Genomic DNA, 22950 nt, shown 5'->3' with positions numbered 1-22950 from the left:
ACAAAAAAAAAAAATCAGCTTTCAGCTCTGACAGTTTCACTATTAAATGCAGCACTGAGGAGCAGACCAGTGGCCGCCCACACTAATAAAGCCTAATAAGGTATTTCCTGGTCCACAACAGTGAACAACATGATCAAAGATCATGGACCGAGATGGATAATTAAAGCCAGAGGTGAAGAATAATCACACAGAATGTTTGATAGTCATTCTGAAATGCATGATGGGTGATTTTCTTTTTTTTTTTTTTTTTTACATCCTGTGGGCTGGCTAAAGCCTCTTTGAAGGACTGCCGGAGAGCTGTGTGTTCAGAGAAACCTGGCACAGTAATCTCGTTTGTTTTTTTGTTTTTTTCAGTTGTACCATCTGCTCAGCTTGACTAAATTGAAATGAATTTCATGGCTTAAATTTTGCTCACTCGTGTCAGAGTCAAAGTCACATTAGGTTTTCCAAATTGCTTTGGATTTTTTTTTGGCAGTATAACAAAAAAATATATACCAGCACATCAGTTTTCTAAAGGTTCAGTCAGAGTCAGACAGTTTGATTTTGTGCACGTTTTGATTTCAACTCAAAAAGATGTTCGAACTAAATTTGAGTCAACCTTTTCTATAATTTGTTATTTATTCTGATGCTGAAGTTTAATTTTTGGTCTTGATTCCTCTGTAAGGAAACTTGAAACTTATTTTTGATTGATCAAACTATTCGTAATCATTGTGTAAGTGTACAATAAGTAAGTAAGTTAAAATGCTGTGAGTAACCAAATACATTGTTGAAATCACATTTTCTGCTGTGAGAAACCAACCACTGACTCAATGTTGGAATCATATTTTCCCTCAGCTCCAGGTTCCTTTCCTCCAGTGACTGATACCATTGTAAGTGAATATGTACTCAGGTTTCACTGTGAGTTGTTCTTCATAGTGCTGACAGGTGACAACACGCTGCCTTGCTGGCAGGTTTAGCACTCAGCTCAGTACATCAGCACTCCTGTTTATATTTCTATCACACGCATTAGGGACACAATAGGAGGAGTGGGCTCTTAAAAATTCATGAGGACACATTGCATTAAGTTTTCATGAGTTCCTTTCACTGGCTCCCGTGAGATGAGTTTCCTGCTGCAGCCGGGAAGTCCAGAAAAGACATGGCTGAGGAAAGAAGAGCAGGCCGTACACAGATGGTCTTCATTTCACCTCACAAAAGGCGAGTTTGAGCTTGCTGCTGTACAGTGGTGGCCATTTCTGTTGCGCAGTGTTTCCTTTCAAACCCTTGTTTAATCAACTGTAAACAATTCCGTAGTGATTTTCCACTGGAAAACTTGACTCACTTGTGATTGTCTTTCTGTTCTGAGAAACCACAGTGACCCGCTTCTTACAATGGAACGAGGGCTTTTCAGATTTTGAAAGCTTAGATTATAGCCACACCTATCGTTTATATTTTTATACACTCCCTTTTCCTTTGACAACACTGGAAACACAACACTAGAGAGGATGCAGAAAAATGCATTGCAACTGAATAGCTAAATTACTAAACCGTTTTTATTGTAATAAAAAAAACATTGTAATGGTGAAAGTAGAGATCAGGGAGATCATCATACACAACACAATACATAACATAGAAAAGGTACAACGTATATTGTAAAATATAAAAGAACACTATACAAGATAGAGTATTATATAAACAACAACGCACAATAATGGCGTTAATAAGCTGCGGAATGGCAAAAAATATATATCTTAAATTTGCACACAAGTGTCAAAACCCCACTGGTATCACGGAAGCCAATCTTCTATTGGCGCTCAGTGGTAACCACGTGACTGGAAGGAAGCATACTCGGCTGTGATTGGCGGAATGATAGGCCAATAGAAAACTAGAGCGCGAGGGCCAACATGGAGTAGAGCTCTTCCCAAAACAATTTTGCCGCAGGGAGAAAAGACATGAAGTACTCGTTTGCTCGTATTTTTCTCAATTAAGCGGTCCCACTAATACCTACCGCGGTCTATACAGACGTCAAAAATATTTAATATATCTTGCTAAAATGTCTCTGAGTGCGTCGTGTGAGTCGGTGTCTCAGAAGAGGACTCTGTCGACCCTCCTCGGTGAGTTGACAGCTGGACGGAGGCGACCATATTCACTCATTATTAGACCAGACGATGCGTGATGTACTCTGAAAATGTGTACCGTTTCTCCTGTCGCCGTTAAACCAGCTGGCCGTGTGGCAAAGAAGCCGAAGCAGGAGGACTGCGGGCGTCTCCACGAGGCGACCATCCAGCTGTTGGAGCAGCAGCAGAACCTGCGCAGCCTCTTCCGGGAGGTCGGGGTGAGCAAGAAGACACCCACAGCCACAAAAATAACAACCTAAAAGAAAAAACAAAACAGAACAGCTCACTGTCAGCAATGAAGGAGACATTTCTGATCAACTCTTTCATATATTTGAATTGCTGTTTATTTTGTTTGTTTTTCTTCCCTCCTGATTTTTTGTAGAATCGATCATTGAAGAATATCTTTCCTCAGAAAAGAGAGCAGAAGCCACCAGAGTCTGAGGACATCTCATGTGCTTTTACAGGTTCACTGCTGAGTGAGTCTTTGTTGCAAATTTTTGTAAAAAACAAAACAAAAAACTATTTGTTGTGCCACATTCTGGTCTGGTGTTCGGTCAAAACAGATGCCGCCGTGTAACCTGAGCCGAAGATGGTTTTCGCTTTGTAAATGTGCTTTATGAAGCATGTCTACTGTTGTTTCTCTCCCTTGATTAATCTCTATGACATGACGACCCGTTGACAGTATGCGAGCTGAGGCGCCAGGCGTCTAAGTTGGGCGTCCCTGTGGCAGCTCAGGGAGTGAAGATGGTGCTGGAGACGCTGGCAGAGATCACTGGAGCCGAGACGGCGAGGGAGGTCGAGAGCATCAGAACAGGGCTGCTTACATCCTCGCAGCGAGTTAGTCTCTGATTCTTATCTTACTTTGATCCAAACCTTCCTACCAGTCTGTAGACATAAATGCAATGTCAGTGTCAATGGCCTAGGGGGGTTTGTTCACTCTCAAGCCGCAATGTGCCGCAACATCTCAGATAAATGCTTTTATAAGTATCTTTTTTTTTTTTTTTAAAGTGCAACCTCCATTACTCTGTAATAATTATGATGCATTGGTCTATTGCCATACACAGGTTCTGGTCTTTCATTCTCCTCTTAATACACATAATAGCACTTTGTGATGGTTTGTTCTCGGTTGAGCTGTTCCAGCAAGGCCTACACTGTTCATCTATAATTCAATTTGTGCAGGAAATGAAGGAGTCCCTATTTACTGGAACAAAATGTTGCTCGTAGTCAGATGGCTGCAGACGGATGATGCAGGAAGAAATCAGTATTGAATTTTGAAAAAGGCATTTTGCCTTATCACAGAGAGATTGTTCGAGATGAAATGCCAACTTCCCTTTCTGTTTCCTGTCCAGGCGCAGCTCTGCGTCCTGCTCCAATCCGCCAAAGACCTGCTATCACACGGAGCCTTCTGCCCTAAACTGCTTTGGCAGGAGTACAGACGGGACAAGGTGTGTGTTTTTAAAGTGTGCCAGTGTAAGAAAACAGGGTACAGTCGGTCGGAGCAAAGCCGTTTTTTCCAAGGTTTATAATACTCACGTTCCTTATTCACGCTTGTATTACGTTGATATATCTGCAATTTGTAATTTACAGCTAATGACTGATGAGTCAAAATTAAAAGTTCAAAGTTTCTTTATCTGTATATAATGGGAGAAAATTGTACATTGAAGAAACACATGACACTCAAAGACATTTGATAAACACAATTAAAACAATGTTACGGATGTACAAAACCAGCATAAATTAAAAACATATTCAACGTGCACAACATGCACGCAAATGAACTCTGCTTCATTTGCCTCTTCCTCCTTCAGCTTCTCATTCACCAGTTTGGTGTACAGAGGATGAAATTCTCTGTAAGCAAATGTGCCAAAGAAGGAAAGAAAGGAAACATTGTTGATTGTTGTGGCTGCTTCACACAGTGAAGCAGGTGTAGTTTTAAAATGTGATGCTTTGCAGAGTCTGCCTGACCTGGAGGTGGTTTACCATCTTCACTGCTACAACATCCTCCCTCTGAAGTACATCTTAGAGAGGTGAAATATGCATTTATCCTATTATTTAACCTTACGTCACCTTTTTCCTCCTTCTTGACCTTTAAACTGATTTAATGCCGTGGCTCCACTGTCTTGACTTGTGCAAACAAAATAATACATAGCTATTAAAATGCGCGGCTGACACTAACACCTACATCTTTGCGCCGCATTATATTTAACCTATGACTCAGTGCTGTGCTTCTGCCCCGTTTACTTTGCTCAGTGAGAAAGAGGTTCAGCTGTGGTTGGTGACTCAGCTGAGGACTCTGAGCGGTTGGACGCCCCTGGAAGGTGAAGAAGAGACAGTGCAAGTTCAGCAGAGCGTGCTGTCAAGTAAGATGCATGTGCACTTTGGATTCAGTTGAAAAACAATAGAGTCTAATGTGACATTAATGATGACTTAAACCAAAAGATATAACCAGTTTAGTTTAACTGCATTTTCAGTGAGATTGGGGCACAAGAGTACTTCCTTTGTCTTCGGAGATATGACAAATTAACCCTCAATAAGCTCTCAGACTGGAACATTAACACTATTCCATTAAAAAAAAATGATTTTGTTAAATCAGTTAGAAATTTCTTGCTAGGTAATAATTTTAAGTTCTCATCTTCTCATCTAATTCATTTAAAAGTTATTTTTTTTCACACCCATTAAAATGATCACGCATTTCTAGAATGAGACAGAGTAGGAAATCTTATGTATCCATGAAGATATCCTTACAGTCACACTTTAGGTCATGCTCATCATATGACACATGGCATGACTGAGAGTTTGGCTGTCCTGTGTTAAAGCCGTGGTTGGTGTTTTGGTGGCGACGGCCTTCGAGCCGAGCTCCGGGTCGACCGCAGCGCCCGGGAGGACGCCCCGACTCTGCTGCTCAGTGCTGGACGATGTGCTCTTCTGTGAGTCCCAAGTCACTGTCACGCCGATCTGCTCCACCACGTTGATGAAATATTGAGGACCCATTTTGGTTCACACCTCCAGCATGAAAGCTGCTCCCTTAACTGCTAAAACGTCAGAGTATCGTTTGCTCTCCTTTTCTCTTCCTCTCTCTCGCTCCCTTTTTTTTTTTTTTTTTTTTTTAATATTTCAGTGTTTGTCTGCTTGCTATCTTCAGGCCTTCTAGACACTGTGGAGGAGAATCAGACTCTGCAGACAGTTGGTGCAGGAGCTGAGAAATGGTACTGTCTGTTATATATATTTAAATATATATCTTTTACTTTCAAAAAGGAGTCGTATGTCGACAGAGAAAACAGCAATCTAAGGACAATAAGTGTTTTTTAATATTGAATGGCACTTGCAGACCTCATGGAATATTTCCTATACCTTCATCCAGCTTCCTGAGAAGAAGTGCATAAAGGCGCAGCTGTTATTTATTCATTTTATTTGCACCGTAAAACAGAGACGATACATAGATAAACAAAAAAACAAAAAAAATCCAACTATACAGAAAGTGCTGGAGACGTAAAAATAAAACAACCCAAAATGGGCTTATTCAAGGAAACCTCCCCAAAAATAAAAATAAAATAACAAGTTCTAACAACAACAAAGACAACAACAATAATACAAATACCATATTATAAGACAAAAAAACAGTATAAAATTAAAAGTAGAAGCTATAGAGTCTTGATGTATTGGACTTCAGTCTAGACTTAAAACTAACCTAAATGTAGATGTTTTTGCTATATGAAAATGTGAATTCCAAAGTAATGAACCCCTGTAAATAAAAGAAAGTTGACTTTGTGTCATACGGCAAAAGGGAGTACGATTAGCAAGCAAATGTGGAGAGTAAATGCATTTGTAAATAAATATGCAGGATTGAAGGGTATTAATGCCATAAATTGACAAAATGTTAAGTTGCATTTTTTTTTAAGTATTTGCACAATATGTGTGCTGATCTACATCTGCCGTGTCACGCGTGAATTAGACGATGATATAAAATATGTCTTTTTGGCAAAACCACGTGTGGTGTCGGCCAGAATTCTTTCCATGTGAAAACGTTTGGATTCATCAGCGGCGGCGGCTGTCTCGGCGAGCCCCTCTGCTCTCGCTAAACTCCTGGCACCGGAGTGTGAACATACCTGCCGCTTTACCGCTCGTGAAATGCCGGAGCAGAGCACCTGGCACCTGCGATCAGTCTATTTAAATCTCGGTGAGATTAAGTGCAACCGACTGTCTCTGCCTCGCACGGTGACTCACAGCTGCATCATGGCGGGAGTCTCGGAAAGATGTGGCACACAAAACCAAACTGCGTGCGCGCGTCTCCGCAGCCTCAAAATCGCGGCTGTTGAGTGCCGTTTCCTCATACTTAAAGGTCATCGGAGACTTTAGTGGCAGTTGCCTCACGTTTGATCTTGCAAATACTATCACATGTTTCAGGCCTTTTTGTTATTCCCTGTATTTTTTTGCAGGAGCCACGTGTTTGATGCTTCGCTTTGTGGAGCTTCAGTGTCTGCAGAGGCTCTCCGTCGCTTCTTCACACACTCCCTCACGCACACCCTGACCTACAAGCCCCGGCTAACAGGTGCAGAGTCAAGTTGTCCGCCGTTTTAACATCTGGATCCTGCATTTGCGTCACTTTTTGCAATTTGGAGGACGTCAAACAGTGTTTTTTTTTTTTTTTTTTTGACTTCATTTTAAAATCACAAGTCATCAGATGAAAAGGGGCTCTGAATAGTGAGCGTCTGTGCTCCCTAACAAATATCGGCATGACTTGTCCTCAGTGTCGGATGCCATCGCTCAGCAGGACAAGTGGACCTTTGCCAAAAGCAGCCCACTGCTGACGTGCATCTTCAGAAAGGTGAATGACTCCTGTCGTCCCTTCAGTCTGCTTTTGGTACCTTCACACGCAGTGAAATTGAACAGGTCAAACAGGTTCCAACTTGTAAGAGCATATTTTTGTGGGCGCGTGCGTGCGTGCCTGCTTGAAATATCACTGCCTCAGGGCTTCCCAGCTGGACTGCGTGCTGCTCTTCCTTTACTTCTGAAATTGAATCGATTAAAACCAATCAGAGTTTTTTGCAGTTTTTCCTGAACAGCACTGACCCGCCTGTGTCCTTGTTGTGTTTCTGTGCTAGTTGTCTGTGATCTTCAGCGTGGAGCTGCTGCTGGCTCACCTGCAGCAGGTCTTGGAGACCCACGAGGTGAACTGGAAACACGTCCTGAGCTTTCTCTCCACTTTGCTGGTTTACAACCCGCAGGCTCAGCGCAGCCTGAAAGGTACGTCGAGAGACGTCTGGTTCAGGGTTATCATTTGGATCAGTGCTTCTCAACTGGTGGAGCCACAGGACCCGCATTTGTTTCCTTATCATGAAGTCGTGACCCAAATTCCTTCCACAGCACTCAAATGTATTCCACAAAAATAAAAATGCGAGATTAAAATTAATCTTTTAATCCAGTTTTAACAATAGAAATATTCCTGCTGTAGTTTTCTGCATCTGTAAGCAAATCGTAAATACAACGAAAAGCTTCTCCTTCATATCAAGACCATCTGTTGTCGTCAGAGCTGCTGTCCCGCCTGCTGACCTCTGCGTTTGAAGGCTACGACCTGGAGAACATGATCACCGCCTTCCTACTGGCTCGACAGGGTGGACTAGAGGGACCCGCCATCTTCCCCTCCTACAGTGACTGGTTCAAGGTCACATATTGGATTTCTCAAAACCACAAAATGCCTTATTGATCTGTCGGATGTGCGGTGCTGCTGTTAAGAGGCCGTGTATTACGTTCTGGCTGTGGTCAAAACCACGTCAGCTTTTAGTTGTAAAGTGTATGAAATCTTACAGCTTGGTTGTCTTCAGTTGACGAAGCCCGTTTTTGTTTTTCGGCTGCTTCAGATGTCTTTCAGCGGAGGCAGCAGCCACCATGCCAACAGTAAGAAATCCCTGGTGTTTCTGCTGAAGTTCCTCTCCGACCTGGTGCCCTTTGAACCGCCACAGTACCTCAAGGTGGATATTTCCTGTACATTTACATTAACACTGATAATACACCAGAATACATATTTTGGAATATTTTAATCACCTGCTAATGAAGCATTTTAAAATGTCTCAATATTCTACTTCAGTAAAACGTATTAATGCCACACTGCTGATTCCAAACCGGCATCTTGTCCTCGATGGGAGTTAGACATACAGTGTGAAGCTGCAGGAGAGAATACTGGGAACACAGACTAGAAGTCTTCCTGTGATTTGTAACACATCTCTGTCATTTTCCCCGGACAGATTCATATTCTTCACCCACCGTATGTACCTGTGAAACACCGCAACCTGCTGATGGAGTACGTCTCCCTGGCCAAGACCAGACTGGCTGACCTCAAGGTGAGTGGAGAGGCCTAAACTTTTACAATAAGTGGTTTGATTTATTTATTTTTTTTAGAATTTTCAGATTTTTAGTGTAAAAATTTTTAATGTTAAATTCATGCACTTGACTACCCGTGTTTCTGCGTTTGTGTGTTTTCACATGCAGGAGTCAGTGGAGGAGATGGGTCTGTATGAGGACGTTTTAAGTGCAAGAGGAGCATCTGTAGAGGTAACAGTGACATCTGCTGTCAGCAGCAGCAAACACTTTCTCCTGCCAAAAGAGAAATAACACAATGTATTTCCTCCAACTCAGTTCATATGAAGACGTGAATTTGATTTTCTATATGTTCAATGTCTGGCATTCTCATAAGTTTTCGTGTTGTTGTATTTAAAAGCTGCTCTATTAATGTATCCAATACAAAATACAAATACAAAATTTATTTTAGTCTTTCAGAAACGACATAGTTGCATGGACATGCATTTTACTGAACTACATAAATACCACTCTTAATAATTCAAGTTAATATATAGCATTTCCTTTACGTCAAACAGTATTTTTTCCTGTTTAACGAGTGAGGTTCGTGTGTGTGTGTGTGTGTGTGTGTGTGTGTGTGTGTGTGTGTGTGTGTGTGTGTGTGTGTGTGTGTGTGTGTGTGTGTGTGTGTGTGTGTGTGTGTGTGCTGCAGTGCCAGGCAGTCCAGGATGTGGCGAAGGCAGTGTCGCTGTTTGAGAGCACAGGAAGGATCCCAGCCACAGTGATGGAAGCAAGGTACTCACATCTCAGCAGTAGTTCAGTTTGTGGTTCACGTCAAGAAAACCGCTGATCCTGTCTGCGCTCACAGTATTTTCAGGAAGCCCTACTTCTTGACACGATTCCTCCCGGCTCTACTGGCCACAAGAGTGGTGAGAACATTCGCCCGTCTATCAGTAATTTTGTTTGATCATCTTCTGATGCCAAGAAGAATGAAGTCTCACGCATTAATCCGTGCTGCTTTCATTTTAGCTTCCTTTGAAAGCTGACGCTCGGATGACTTTTATAGATGCTCTGAAAAAGTAAGTGCTGTCGAGGTGCAGATGAAATGTTTTGGCCTTCCTTCCCCAAAATGATGATCATCATTATTGTTTCCAAATACCTTTTTTTGTTTTTGTTTTCAGAGCGGATAAAATCCCTTCAGCGCAGTTTTCATCCTATGTTGAGTCTTGCCAGAAAGAGAGGCGGAAGCATGGTGCGTATTCTTTATTGCGCTCATTTGGTTCACGCAAAAAAAAATCTCTTTCTTCATGCAAACAGTCCCATTTAAAACAGTCCATTGCAACCTCAGACAGATGTTTTATGGTACAAAGGTGTGCAGCGTGTCTTCTCTGCCGTGCTTCCAGGCGCTAAACAGAATTCGAGCTCCAGCGACGATCCTATGGACATGCTGAAGGCTCAGCTGCAGGACTTCACCCAGCGGCTCGCTGACGGGAAGGAAGGAGGTGGGGGTGCCGGGAGGAAAACATCCTGATGATGCGACGAGTAACGGCCGCGTGAATCGATTCCGCCTCACGTTGCCAACTGTCGTCTGCAGAGATGTCGGCGCAGCTGTCCAGGATCTCTCACACGCTGAGAGTAATTTTTCCCGGCGGCCCTGATGAGCTGATCGGACAGCCGGTCGTCAAACTCCACACGAACGATCCATCAATCTCTGAGCTTCACCTCAAAGTATTCGCTCAGAATTACACAGGGGGTCCCAAAGAATTTGACATCATTTCACAGGCCAATACTTTGGGCAATTGTTGTTGAAATAACCTCAATTTTTCACAGAATGTATAGAAACAGATCAAGATTTTATGTTTGATGTTTTATTTTGGTTCGGTTTTCAGGACGCACAGCGATCCAAGACTGCAGCGTGCTTTCAATGCAAAATTTGGAAAAACTTCACCAACTGGCAAACAAATCTGGAATTGGGACCAAAAATTTAAGGAGGAAGGCTGCTTACGCAGGTCTAAAGGATCTGGTAGACCAGCATCAGAAGAGAAGGTCGAGCAAGTTCATGAAAAACTCTTGCAAAGCTGTTCTTATGCGCTTCTTGAACTTGCTGGACCTTCTCTTCTGATGTTGATGATGGTCTACCGGATCCTTTAGCCTTTCCTTTCTACCTGACCAGCATATTCCAAGACGCAAAATGACTTCTCTTTGGGAGTGAACGGGCGTGGCTCAACCTGATAACAGGACCATAAAATATAAAATCTTGATCTGTTTTAATACGTTGAGGTTATTGTATAATGTGAGGTTATTTCAACAAGAGTTGCCAAAATTATTTGCCTGCGAAATGATGCCAAATTGTTTTGGAACACCCCGTATGTTTCACAAGCATTGACTGAATGCACGTCGGTGGTTCTGTCTGTTATTCTCATATACTCTACGTCTCTCATCCTCAGGCTGTCAACATGCTGCTAAGGAGCTTCTGCCAGTGCCTGCTAGCAACTTCCCGAGCGAACCCACCAAACAAGTAAGCAGAGCCGACTAAAGTTATCGAGCGTTCCATAGCATTGATTTTTTTCCAAATTGCTCAGGAGTGGTTCTGTTCTCTGTGCCAAAGTGAACACACTGAGTGATTGTGACTCTGTGTCCCCAGACAAAACATGTGGGCCTCCATGTTCGCCACTGTGCTGCTGGGCAACACTCAACTCCTCTGCAGCGTTCTGCACCGGCTCTGGGATCTGTTTCGTTACCAGGTGTGTGATCTCATGTAAACTCAATCATTCAAATCTAATTAAAAAATGACTTTGTTGCATGTAACGCAGCTGCTTGTCCGTTTTTAAAACCCGCCTCTGCCGCAAGGAGTCGTCGCTGAGCGGCGCACACTTGCTCGGCCTGGCGGCGTTTGCAGTGCACCTCCACGCCTCCTCCGTGTCCCATGGTGCTCTGGTTCAGCTGGTCCCGCCTCTTCTGCCTGAGCCGGTAACGGTGGGAGAAGCCTTGAGCTCGGCGCTGGTCTGCACCACTCGCAGCAGCATGATCTTCTGTGTCAGGTGAGGTCACTAACTTCTAGATCTGCGAAGGACGACACTTTGTTTTTGGAATCTGCTCAGTCGACTGAGTTTCCTCGTTGGTGTCCAGGTTGTGTGTGGCCGCTGTGTGTTACGGGATGTGCAGACGGGACTCGGCGCCGCAGCAGCAGGATTTCATCCCCAGCAGCTTTTACAAGAAGGTAACGCAAATTATGACTTACAGCAGGTGATGAAAAGCTACAAATTTTTCTCCAATTAATAAAAATCAGATGTGTTTTCTTTTGAGATTTTTTTTTTTTTTTTTTTTTAATCCATACTGTTTTCATCACAAAGGAAGGTAGATTTTAAGATAAGATGATCCTTTATTAGTCCTGCAGTGGGGAAATTTCCAGCATTGCAGCAGCAAAGTGGATAGCAACACACATTATAAACACTGAACAGGTAATATAGAAAGTAAACGTGAACACTTGAATAACAAAAGAAAATAGAAATATAAGCAATTGAAGACTTTAAATTTTTTTTACAAAAATTGTAGAGCCTGTTTAGCAGATTTGTGTATGTCAAGGCTCAGACATGTCCTGCGAGTATAAGATAATAACAGTAATAATAAATAATTTCATAATTGATAATTTAATACTGAAGAGTTGAAACGTCTTCAAGTCCAGTTGACCCAATTGAACCCTTCTACATTAATTTAATACTTATTTTTTCAAGTTAGGCACAAGTTCACATCACTAAGGTATCAAAAAGGAGCTATTTTTAGAACAAGTTTACACATTTTTCATTTTTTTTCAATCCTCATCCGACTGTCTTTGCACAGCTTCTTTACATCATCCCGAGGCTGCTGCCCGCCACCAGAGGAGCTGCTGGATGCTCAGCCGGCGCACAGGAGGAAAAGGAGGAGAACCCGTCTGACCTGTGGACCGGTGCCACCGACAGCAGCAGCACCTGGAGGAAAACTGCGCTGCAACTGTGGAGGCATCCTGCGTTCTGCCAGCGAGGAGACACGCCTGAGTACCAGGTAGCAGTTAGTGTGCACCAAAGAGAAGCAACATCTATCACTGGTTTTTCTTCTTAATAAAGTTCAATAATGTCTCAAATTTACGGACCGTCTGAGCTGTTCTATTCGATTTTATTCATCCAGCTGTCATTGCAAGAATGGCTGTCAAGTGAACTCAGGGTCCAGAGAAGTGAAGATGCCCTGACAGACCCAGAACGGTGGGACTGGAAAAATGCTCACACTATATTTTGGAAAGTAAAATAAGCTCATTGTTGTTATGTGTGCGTTATTTATGTGTGCAGTCAGGAGTACCAGCAGTGGGCCTGCTTGGATTTTTACCTGACCCGACCGCAGGAGCAGGGAGGCTGTGGAGGAGACACCAGGAGCCTCTGCCGCCACCTGCTCAGTGCCATTATGGACCAAGAACTGCGGTTTGTATTCAAAAGAGGCGATTTTATCACCATTTTCTGTTGACAATCGACATTTGACAGGTTTGTAGCCAATATAGCCGATCACAGAGACCATTTTGTTCCTCCTCTAAGCCCTTGCTATTCCACTGCAGACACCACGGCAACACTTGGATGCAAATTAGACTCAATTTGTAACCACACAGTCAACATTGGCGCATGAACGACTCACAAGCTGTGTCGTGCGTGTGTTACGCACACATTCCAGTACTCTACAGGGTAACAGTAGCTGGCCGTTTGAGGGTGATACGATGCCTTTTATTTGAATTTAAAGCCTTTTGCTGTTTGTGTCTCTCAGTGGCGACCACAGCCTGGAAATGGCCGAAAGAGGGACATGCATGCCAGACATCCTGTCCAGAGTGCAGGTGTGAACTGTTTCTCACTCTCACTCACACACACACAGGTTTATCTGATAGAAATGAAAGCAATTCAAAGATATAATTCAACTGCAGTTTTGAAAAAAACGGATGCTTTTGCATAACTTGCGTTTTGTGTTTGCGTAGGAACTTATCTATGAGATGCAAGTGAGCGACCTCCCTGCCAGCCAGAGACACCGAGCCGATGTCCATGACTTCCTCTTTGAGCTGGTGTCCCAGAGATGCTCCGTGTCCACTGCCGCCTCGCAGAGCGTTGCTGTCGGGTGCAGCCTGCAGCGCACGCTGAACTCTTGGAACAGGTGCACCCCTAATCCAGCGCCACGTGCATATTTTATTGCACTTTTTTTTTTTATTATTATTATTATCATTATTCACCAACCCTCTAATCCTTTGTTAGGATTCTACTCGCCCTTCCTGCGGCTTTGCTCATTAGAGTAAAGAGGGAGGGAGGAAGGACGAGTTTGGAGTGTAGCAAGCTGATGGAACATATCAACCAGCATCAGGTGAGCTGCCCAACCATGATTTCATTCTCAACATGACAGTTTTTTTTTTTTTTTTTTTTTTGTAAAACTGTCCCCTTTCTCGCGTCGCAGAGGAACACCTGCTCTCCTGCTGGCTTGCTGCCTCGCCATCTAACGGGACACTTCCTGAAGGTCAGAAGCACTTCCTGTATTTCAAGGCTTTTTTCCGAAGGTGCTGGATGGAAAATCCGAGCAGTGAATCTATTGCCGCTTCCCTCCCAGGGCGTGCTGTGCGCCGGTGTGCAATGTGGACACCCGACAGAGGAAGTGAACAAAACCATGTCCCAGATCAGCCTGTGCTGCCCCCTGCTGCTCGTTTCCGCAGTGGTAACAGTAGTTTCATACTGCAAATAACAGAACTTTGCCTTGTTGTTTTTTTTCCAACAATATACTGCCAAAAGTAAACAGCAATTGCAAGCATGTTCATTCTGAAAAATAGATTGATGGGTAAAAAAATGAAATGTTGGTCAATTTTATAAAGTACAGACACTTAGCAATGTATTCAAGCACAGTGAGGACTTGTGCCTAAGTTTCTCCTGATAGATAATTGTTTTAAACGTTTGTATTGCATATCATATGTTCTGATTTTATCTGTGTGTGTGTGTGTGTGTGTGTGTGTGTGTGTGTGTGTGTGTGTGTGTGTGTGTGTGTGTGTGTGCGTGTGTGCGTGTGTGTGCGTGTGTGCGTGTGTGCGTGTGTGTGTGTGTGCGTGTGTGCGTGTGTGTGTGTGTGCGTGTGTGTGTGTGTGCGCGTGTGTGTGTGTGTGTGTGTGTAGCACTCCTGGCCGCACTTGTCTCAGGTTCTGTCATCCTTGTGGTGTCGCCTGCGTGACGGAGAACCTCTCCCCGAGCAGCTGCAGCTCCTCGCCACTTGTCGGACTTGGGCCTGCAGGTAAAAATCTGGATTTTGCTGACGATTCAACTGAATTCTCCTCATATTAAGATTGAATTTTAAATGTTTTCCTGATGTCCAGTTTGGTAAAGGGTTCGTCACTGCCACCGCCGCCGCCGCCTTCAGCTCCGGCTGTGCTGCTGGCCGCCTGCCTTCACTGCGCCTGCGCCTGCGCCTCAGACACACACGGCCTCGGCGCCGCCCTCGATCAGCTGCGTCCTGAGACAAATAAACAGCACAGACAGGTGAGACGAAAGACGTATCTCAGTGTCCTGCAGGTCAACTGCATTAGTCAAACCCTGGCTAGTCAAGCAAAGTTGCTTATTCAATGATATCAACCAAGCCTGACTTGCACTGAAACAACAAAGCTTCCATCCAGATGATTTTTTTTTGTTTCTCTTCACCTTCTACCATCTCCTGCTTGCTACCAGATGCTCGTCTTCCTGCTTTCCTTGTGTGTCAGAGACCATCTGTCAGCCCTCCTGTATCCCCAGGTGAAAAGCCACACTAACCCAGAGTGATCCACAAGTTAGCCACAGTTTGGTAAATTAGGATGCACGATACAAAACCCGAAGGCAAACTGTTCATTTGCAACGACAATGTGCACAGTCGGGATCAAGAGTGTCTGAGACGAGCCAACCCGTGTTCTTGTCGCTGCAGGAAAGGAGCCAACAGAGAACTTTGGTGCTTTGCTCGGACCTTCTGTCAGTGTTGGTGGAAGCCGCAGACTGGCTGTCCGTCTTTACGCCAAACCGTACGTCGCATATCTGACAAATTCAGTCTCTGTTTGCCGTTCAGGCTTGAAATATGATTTAGTGTGAGTGCAAGTGTCAATCAATCAATGACGTCTTTGATTTAACACATAGTTGTGTGGAAAGACTTATTTTTTCTTGTTTCTTAGAACAAAGTGTTTACCTGGTGATGGCCCTGGTGACGTCCGATGACTCGACTCGCTTGATGCCCTGGGTGTTTTTCAGGTTGTTGTTTTTTTTCATATTATATATATTTCAATTATCTTAGTAACGGTCGAAGCTGCTTCCATTTATAGTGTTAATATGAGCAAGCGACCCGAACCTTTATGGACCAATTATAGCTGGAAAAAAGGAAAGAAAAAAGAACAGATTCTTAATTGTTTCAAAATATAACTTGCATTTTCCAAATTGCTTTTTTTTTTTTTTTAAATGTCTGTTACATCTAAAACACAAATTGAGGACTCAAATTACCTTTACTCTGTTTAATCTGGTTGTTAAGCCAAATGATCCTTTTGTCATTCATGTTCTAGCTGACACCAAGTTCAGTGTTATAACCACCAAAGTTCACGTCAGCAACATTTTATAATAGTAAAATACTAAGTTGAAGAGTTCAATGGCCTCGATTGTTGACATGTGACCCAGTCACATGTCAACATCAGGTCATACAGTCTGAGGAAAAGTGTGTGATCTGTCAATTTGTCAACATCGTGTGTGTGTGTGTGTGTGTGTGTGTGTGTGTGTGTGTGTGTGTGTGTGTGTGTGTGTGTGTGTGTGTGTGTGTGTCAGTCTGCTGATCCATCAGAGTTCTGAGCTGCAGCAGCGAGCGGTGACTTCTCCAGGGTTCCTCTGGACTGCCATCCTCTGCTACGTCAGGCTGCTGCAGCTCTTTGTGGAGGGGCAAACCAGCAATCTTCCCGACAGTCAGGTGACCCAAGCCTCACATGACCAGACGCTGACCAATAATTATCCCATTATTCCGTCCGCTTATCTTCTTTTTCTTTTTTTTTATCGGACCGCCAGGCAGAGCTTTCAGAGATTTTGAGCCTCGCAAAAAAGTTCCTGCTCAGAGCAATTTCCCTGGCGTCTCCAACTGCTCTGTCCTCCAGCCAACTCAAACAGGTAGATCGTGAAAGTGCGCGCACACACAGGCACACACACTGTGTCATAACATTATCTGAAACTTTATACCCTTATCTTTCATTCCTGTCTGGCCTCCTTCCTGTTGAATTTGTGGCTCCAGCTGGAGTCCCAGTGTGCAGACATGGACCCAGAGGTGGCAGCAGCTCTCAGTGTGCACCTCGACCCCCCCAGCCTAAGCCCAGAGATGGACTTCCTCTAACCAACAGTGACCACTGTCTACATAGCAAATCCTAATCATCTGGTCACGCGTTCGCACACAAGCTTGGAAAAGAACAGTCTCCATTTTATTTACAAGGCTTTTGTACATAAAGCACCAGCTGTATACATCTACACCTGAAGCCCTTCTCACTGTTTGCAATACAGAGATGAACTCTCTTGATGTGGATAATCTCACCGTGAACTAAAACATTGGAAGTCCTGTCGCGCAGCTGCTTTCAATCAAGCTGAGGTGGGTACACAGCACCTGATGGTGCTTAACATGTATTTACATGGCAATGTTGTGGTTACAGGCCTTTAAGCTTCATTGTAATGGGGTGTTTATATGTGGCTGTATCACAGTGCAACTGACAATAAAAAAAAAAACAATCTGTTCTTCTATGGTTATCAACACTAAATGTTGTGTTAGCCTCAATCTCAATGAGTTTGTTACAGAAACACCATATAGTTTCCCTTGACACTGGAAGGCAGAAGACTTTATGTGCCCGGTCAGATTGGACTGGTGTGTTCTTTGCAAGTTCCATGGTCCCAGACCAGACCAGACCAGACCAGACCAGACTGGAATGGTGTGTCAGTGGCAGGATGTTATTAAATACATACAATCATGATAATCATTCTAAAAATATAATTTCAAAGGTAGAAAACTAAATAGTGCTGCTTTAATGCCCCCGCCATTGATGTTATGACTGGACAACAAAATTCAAACTGAGGAATTAAACCTTTAAAATTAGACGACCGTGAATAAAACTGCTCAGTGAGTAAGTTGTGAAAAACAAATGTTACTGTTCACAAGAAGTACAGGAAGTGCGCGATCCAAGGAGTCATATTAAAGTTACACATGTGGAGTAGATGGTCAGTGACTGTTCTGAGAGCTTTATGAAGCAGGTTTCACACTGAAGTCTCTCTTGGTACGAGCGGAAACAAAGAATCTTTTCATCTCCAATATTGAACCAATTTGCAATACAAACTTGTCAGACATTTGTAAGAAGCTGGCGTTCTTTCTCACTTTTTGGTATTAAAAGGGATTATAACTGCATCATGCATCTACTTTATTATACTGACGTTTCCGAATGCAAGTGTTTCCGTAACTATAGGGCAACTTCATGAGAAAATGAAATAGGCCTGGAAGGAAAGTTTTAACCTTAGTTTCAGCTTAAAACCCAACTGATCTCTGACCTCCGTATACCACCAAAGACAAGTTCTTTTTCAATTTCATCAAAGGACTTTTGTTTACTGCATGTTAAAAGGCCACGGTCTCGATGAAAATCATTCACACAAAAGAATGAGCTAAACATTTTTTTTTTTAAATCACTTGGATTTAGAATAAAAGGTTTGTGCACATGACCTGAATTTGAAGAAAAACTCAAAATAAGCTGCTCAGATCTGGAGTGAGTTTCAATGTTCACGTGGCTGTGCAGCAGAGCAGGACTTCCTGTTGCTGTGTCACCTGTCCTGGTCTTGCTGGGTGACGGTGTGCAGGTCATACAGCGGCTGTTGCTGCTGCTGCTGCTGCTGCTGCTGCTGCTGAGGCTGCTGAGGCTGCTGTTGCTGTTGCTGCTGCTGAGGCTGCTGCTGCTGCTTGCTGCCGCCCGACTTGGCCTGAGTCAGCGGGTGGATCATGGACATGTGGACATTCAGGTTGTGTGCCTTCTCAAAGCGCTTCTTGCAAATGAGACACGCAAACTCCAGGTCAGCTTCAGCCTTGTGTTTTGTCATGTGGTATTTCAGAGAGGCACGCTGGCGACACTGGAAGCCGCACACCTCGCATCTAGAGGAGAAATAAAAAAGCGAGAGCATTTTTTTTCAGTAAATTAAAAAGGGAAAAAAAGAAAAATTGTACCAGTAAGTATCGGAAAAATCTGCTCTCATGGGGGTTATAAATAAAATCCATTTGTTCCAGATTTGGTAAAATTTGTCTTGTTGGGTTCTTAGCTGGAAGGTCAATTTTTCCATCCTAAATATCTCTAGAACAGTTGGTTCCAAACCAGTCGTCTTCTAGATCATCATCATTTTCAAAGGTCCGGCGTTCTGCTACTCACTGCAGCGGCTTCGCTCCTGAATGCCTCAGCTGGTGAACGAACAAGTGTTTCCTCTGTTTGAAGGTTTGGCCACACTGGTCACAAATGTAATTCCTCTCCTCTGAAAGCACACAGATGACAAATTCACGCTAAAACCTCCAATCTAAAGCCTCAATCAACATCACTCAGGCAAAGGACACTGAACAGGCCTCTGATTTTGTTATGATGTGTAAGAAACGGTGCAGAAAGACACCCCCATCCCCTCTTCCACTGGCCCCCACCTGTGTGGATGGCCTTGATGTGTCGCTGCAGGTAGCGGTCGATGGTGAAAACCTTGTTGCAGCCTGGGTGGGGGCACGGCCGCTCTCTCACCTCCTCATGGTGCTCCTTGATATGCTTCTGCAGAACCCATCGTTGGGGGTAAAAAAAAAAAAAAAAAAAAAAGTGTCACTATTTATCTGCAAAAAGCAGCAAGAAGCAAGTCGAGCCCAAACTAACAGGGCGTGTATAACAAGAGTGTGTGAAATCTCACCTTCCGGACATCAGGCGATTTGTAGACGGCTGTGCAGCCCTGATATGGACACTTGTAGATGTTTGGCAGCTCCTCCCTGATATTGAAAACAGTGACTATGTTACAATGAGCTGAAAAACCTGAGCTGAACTGATGTTGTGCGACAAAACAAGATTATGTCAAATGAGACAATGCACCGTTTCGGTTTGAACTTGTTTTTCCAGCCAGGTTTTGGCCCAGGCTTCTTTCTGATTTTGGGCTCCTGCGGGACCTGTTGGATCCTCGGCCTCTTGTTGGAAACAGTTGCCCTTCGAGGCCTGGGGGAGAGGCAGAAAGGTTCAATCCAACACACTGTGTGCGTTCCTGTCAGTTGTCATTTCTTTGCTTTGTCCTCCCATTAAAGGTTACAGTGTGTAAAACTTGGCTTGATTCATGATTATTTTTTATAATCGAAGGTCCGGCCCATAAAACCATGAGTAAAAGTGTATACTATATATCCACACACATATGAATATACATATAGCAAGGGCCTTGCTCCTAGTTAGTTGCTGTCTTGCCATTTTTAAAGGAAGCCCTTTCTTTAAGAAAAATGCCCTAAATACGAAACAAGCTGTCTGGTGGGCTTCCCTAAAAAATTTGACACACTGGACCTTTAATTGATTATTAATTGGTAAGAACAATTTTAACCACCTTGTGTTCGAGTGCGGCTCAAACAACTCGTCGTCCGACGCTCCTTCTTTCCTTGTCTCGTCAAAATCATCGTCAGAGATGACCCTGTGCACACAGGCACACAAAGACAATTGAATTGGAACTTGAATTTGTCAAATCGTGGAAGTTCAGTCAGAGCTGAGTGACGACGCGAACGGAATGTCCAACCTGTCAGACATCTCGCTGTCGACGCCATGGTCTTCCAGCTGTACCGCCGCAGAAGACGCTACAGGAGCAGCACTACCTGATTGAGGGGAAACAAACGTGTGATTTCTGGGAACACGGAGTCAAGGATGACACAGCAGGCACTGGAGAGTACTTGGGTCTAGTTCACTGATTGTATAGGAAGCCATCAATCTATTTGTGTTTTAATCTTGCTGATACATCCATCAGTGCTTCAAGGTGCATAATTAGTCACAGCGCTAGTAGTTAGAATTGCACTGTCAAAATACAATAATATGAGGCTGTTTCAATTCTAAAATGATGGATGACAACTTGTATATTTCCCTCCTCTGTATCACCTCATTTTCTTTGACTACTTCAGTCCCTTTCAAAGGAGCTCAGTCGTACCTTTGTTGTTAGTGGTCCAGTGATCCGGCGCTGAGCTCTGAGTCTGTGGAGTGACTGCAGGTGGACTGTTTGAAGATGGAGTGTTGAGACTTCCCCTGGGTTTCCTTCTGTCCCTGCCGACCCGATCTTCTTCATTCCCCACCACTTCCTGTTCGTCCTCCTCCGACACAACTCCATCACCGCTGACTCTCCCCAACCCGCCACTGCTTATGCTCAGCGTATACCTCAGGTTGGTGGCGGTGGACTGCTGAGTGTCCATGGTGTATCTGTGGCCTTCAATACAACTCCACACAGCCTTCACAGAACCCAAGCACTGGCCCTCCAGCACCTCTTCCAGGCTGGGGCAAGAGCGGCAGGCCTCGCCGTGGCGGTGAGCCCAGGACACCAGGCTGTGCAGGCACTTGGGGTCTGAGGTAAAACACGGCGGTGCTGAAACAGTAAAATCACACAAGAGAATAATGTATCCAGACAGTCTGCCAGAGATTTTTATGAAGAAAATGTGTCCACAAAGGCAAGATTTACCTGTTGAGCAGTGGTTTAGTGAGGAATCTGGACAGTTTGGAGCTTTCCTGAAAAAAATAAAACAAGATAAAGTTTAATATTAGGTCAAACAATTTAGACCCCTACAATTTATGCATTTTCAAGCTGATGCTAAGGCTGCAGGCAAATCTGATTCAAATCAGATTCCTTCTCAAATCAGATTTTGAGGGCTGACTGTCCATACTGTCTTTAGAAAGTGTCCAAATGCGATTTGAAACTACTTCCCGAAGGTGATTTCAAGCCGTTTTGCAAAAACAGGACTTCATGCGAATTGTGACTGCTCAGATGACAAAAGAGACATCCGGTTTCAATCTGGATGGGCTAAGAATCGGATTTTGCTGGGCAGTCTGAACGCGGCTTAAGACTCACTGGTTCCTATGGTTCTCTTTCTCGACTGGTGGGAGGTTGACCCTCTGCAGAAACCTCATCAGGATGCTGTGGCACTTGTAGAATTTGGTGTGGCATTTCTTGCAGACAAACTCAGATAGTTGCGGGTCCCGATTCAATGGGACCCCAACCAGTTGCTGGAAGTCCACATGGAATGTGTGGAACAAAAGGGGAGGTGACTGGGCAGCAGCATCCAACTCCTCCTCAACGACAGCATCCTGCGGCCACTGAAAGGCGTGTCGCAAGCTGCGTGGAGAGAATTTTCCGTGGCAGAGGCGGCAGATGGCGGTGCTGAGTCTGCCTGTTGGAATAGTAAAAAGATGAATTTCAATTTAGACAGTCAGTTAGTTGCAGAACTTGGTCAATTCAAACCACTTTTAGTTCTGATGATAATAGGTGGAATTTGATATTAATCAAATAAGTCTTACCCTCAACATAACAAGAAATCATTTTCATTTTCTATAAAATAAAGAAAACAGAGTGGAGCTGGTTTCAAGCCAGGTACCTGAAGATCTGAACTTGACCTCTGTTGGTTTTTGCATGCCATCCGTCGCCTTTGCATCCTTAAGGCTATTGACGTTGCAGGAGCTGTTCACGGATGTGGTCTTACGAGGTCTCCCTCTACTTCCGGGCAACTTTTTCTCCTTCTCCTCACATGTCCTGTCGTCAGTTTCCCCTGCCGTCAGTTTCCTGCTGGACTTCTGAATTCTGCTTCTCTTCTTCATAATTTATTTATATTTACGGGCAGTGGTCAGTCCTCCTGACTCGTACACTGTAACGTTGTAAAGTCAAGCACCAATTGGATGAGTAATTGAACCATTACGACATTCATTTTTACGTATTTTTTAAACTCATATCCTCTGCCTAGTAATAATAGTGTTTATTGTATGTATATGTTAATAAAGAGCACAATGTAACTAGAAATATGTTCAGAAGCATCAATAGTTATAATAATATTATTATAATAATTGCCTTGGATGCATCGATACATTAACAACAGTTATAGTTGTTTTGTGTAAAAACAGTCAAACCAAGTCCCCAAACAACTGATAATACTAAATCTACTGAACAACAATATGTTGTGTTTTTATCAGCAAATTTAGACTCTAATAAACAGCGAGGGACTCCCAAGTTTTAAAAATTAGCATTAGCCAGTTAGCCTAACAAATGGGCTGCGTTCAGTGAGTTTGGAGTTAAAACGTTTGTCTGATGGTGACAGACCGTAGTCTGACGTGAACTTACCGTCTGAATGTTTCAATCCAGGAACATGTCCATTTCCAATTAAACAGAAGAGACAGTTAGACAACTCCGTGCCTGCAACGATGCTGCACTTGTAAACATTAGAACCCGGAAGTGCTAGTAGTGCCAGAACAAAATCCTGCTGAAAATACAAACAGCGACATCTTCTGTTTTCTGCTATTCGGTGGTGAAACGAGGAATGCGAA

The 22950-nt window shown here is 43.7% G+C and overlaps 2 protein-coding genes across 3 annotated transcripts; one reads left to right on the top strand and one right to left on the bottom strand.

The window, feature by feature from the left end:
- Positions 1-985: 985 nt before the first annotated feature.
- fanca (FA complementation group A) lies at positions 986-17169 on the top strand. Of its 2 annotated transcripts, none has more exons than XM_076019271.1 (42): positions 986-2090; positions 2199-2311; positions 2476-2569; positions 2776-2930; positions 3443-3538; positions 4047-4120; positions 4344-4411; positions 4910-5020; positions 5236-5299; positions 6530-6642; positions 6842-6918; positions 7196-7337; positions 7622-7755; positions 7952-8062; positions 8336-8431; positions 8580-8642; positions 9100-9182; positions 9256-9316; positions 9417-9466; positions 9569-9639; positions 9791-9889; positions 9982-10115; positions 10835-10905; positions 11032-11131; positions 11238-11428; positions 11517-11607; positions 12228-12428; positions 12552-12625; positions 12710-12838; positions 13173-13239; positions 13378-13550; positions 13649-13754; positions 13845-13904; positions 13995-14099; positions 14548-14663; positions 14746-14908; positions 15095-15157; positions 15324-15417; positions 15565-15640; positions 16202-16340; positions 16436-16534; positions 16656-17169. In XM_076019271.1, exons 1-42 carry the CDS (start codon positions 2030-2032, stop codon positions 16752-16754), a joined length of 4287 nt encoding a protein of 1428 aa, XP_075875386.1. In that variant the 5' UTR covers positions 986-2029; the 3' UTR covers positions 16755-17169. The 2 variants fall into 2 exon arrangements, with proteins under 2 accessions (XP_075875386.1, XP_075875385.1); XM_076019270.1 differs by having other exon boundaries at positions 987-2090; positions 4344-4453.
- Positions 16818-22904, bottom strand: znf276 (zinc finger protein 276). Its single transcript, XM_076019275.1, has 12 exons — positions 22748-22904; positions 22011-22277; positions 21488-21806; positions 21101-21147; positions 20579-21007; positions 20177-20252; positions 19991-20074; positions 19498-19617; positions 19322-19397; positions 19071-19188; positions 18811-18910; positions 16818-18539 (listed from the first exon to the last, which is right to left on the bottom strand). Exons 2-12 carry the CDS (start codon positions 22228-22230, stop codon positions 18215-18217), a joined length of 1914 nt encoding a protein of 637 aa, XP_075875390.1. The 5' UTR covers positions 22231-22277; positions 22748-22904; the 3' UTR covers positions 16818-18214.
- Positions 22905-22950: the final 46 nt, after the last annotated feature.

This window comes from Nelusetta ayraudi, unplaced genomic scaffold (assembly GCF_046127955.1).
Source record: "Nelusetta ayraudi isolate G7.1 ecotype Tasmania unplaced genomic scaffold, CSIRO-AGI_Nayr_v1 ptg000009l, whole genome shotgun sequence".
In the NCBI taxonomy this organism is placed as follows: domain Eukaryota; kingdom Metazoa; phylum Chordata; class Actinopteri; order Tetraodontiformes; family Monacanthidae; genus Nelusetta; species Nelusetta ayraudi.
This window is presented reverse-complemented; position numbering and strand designations above follow the sequence as displayed.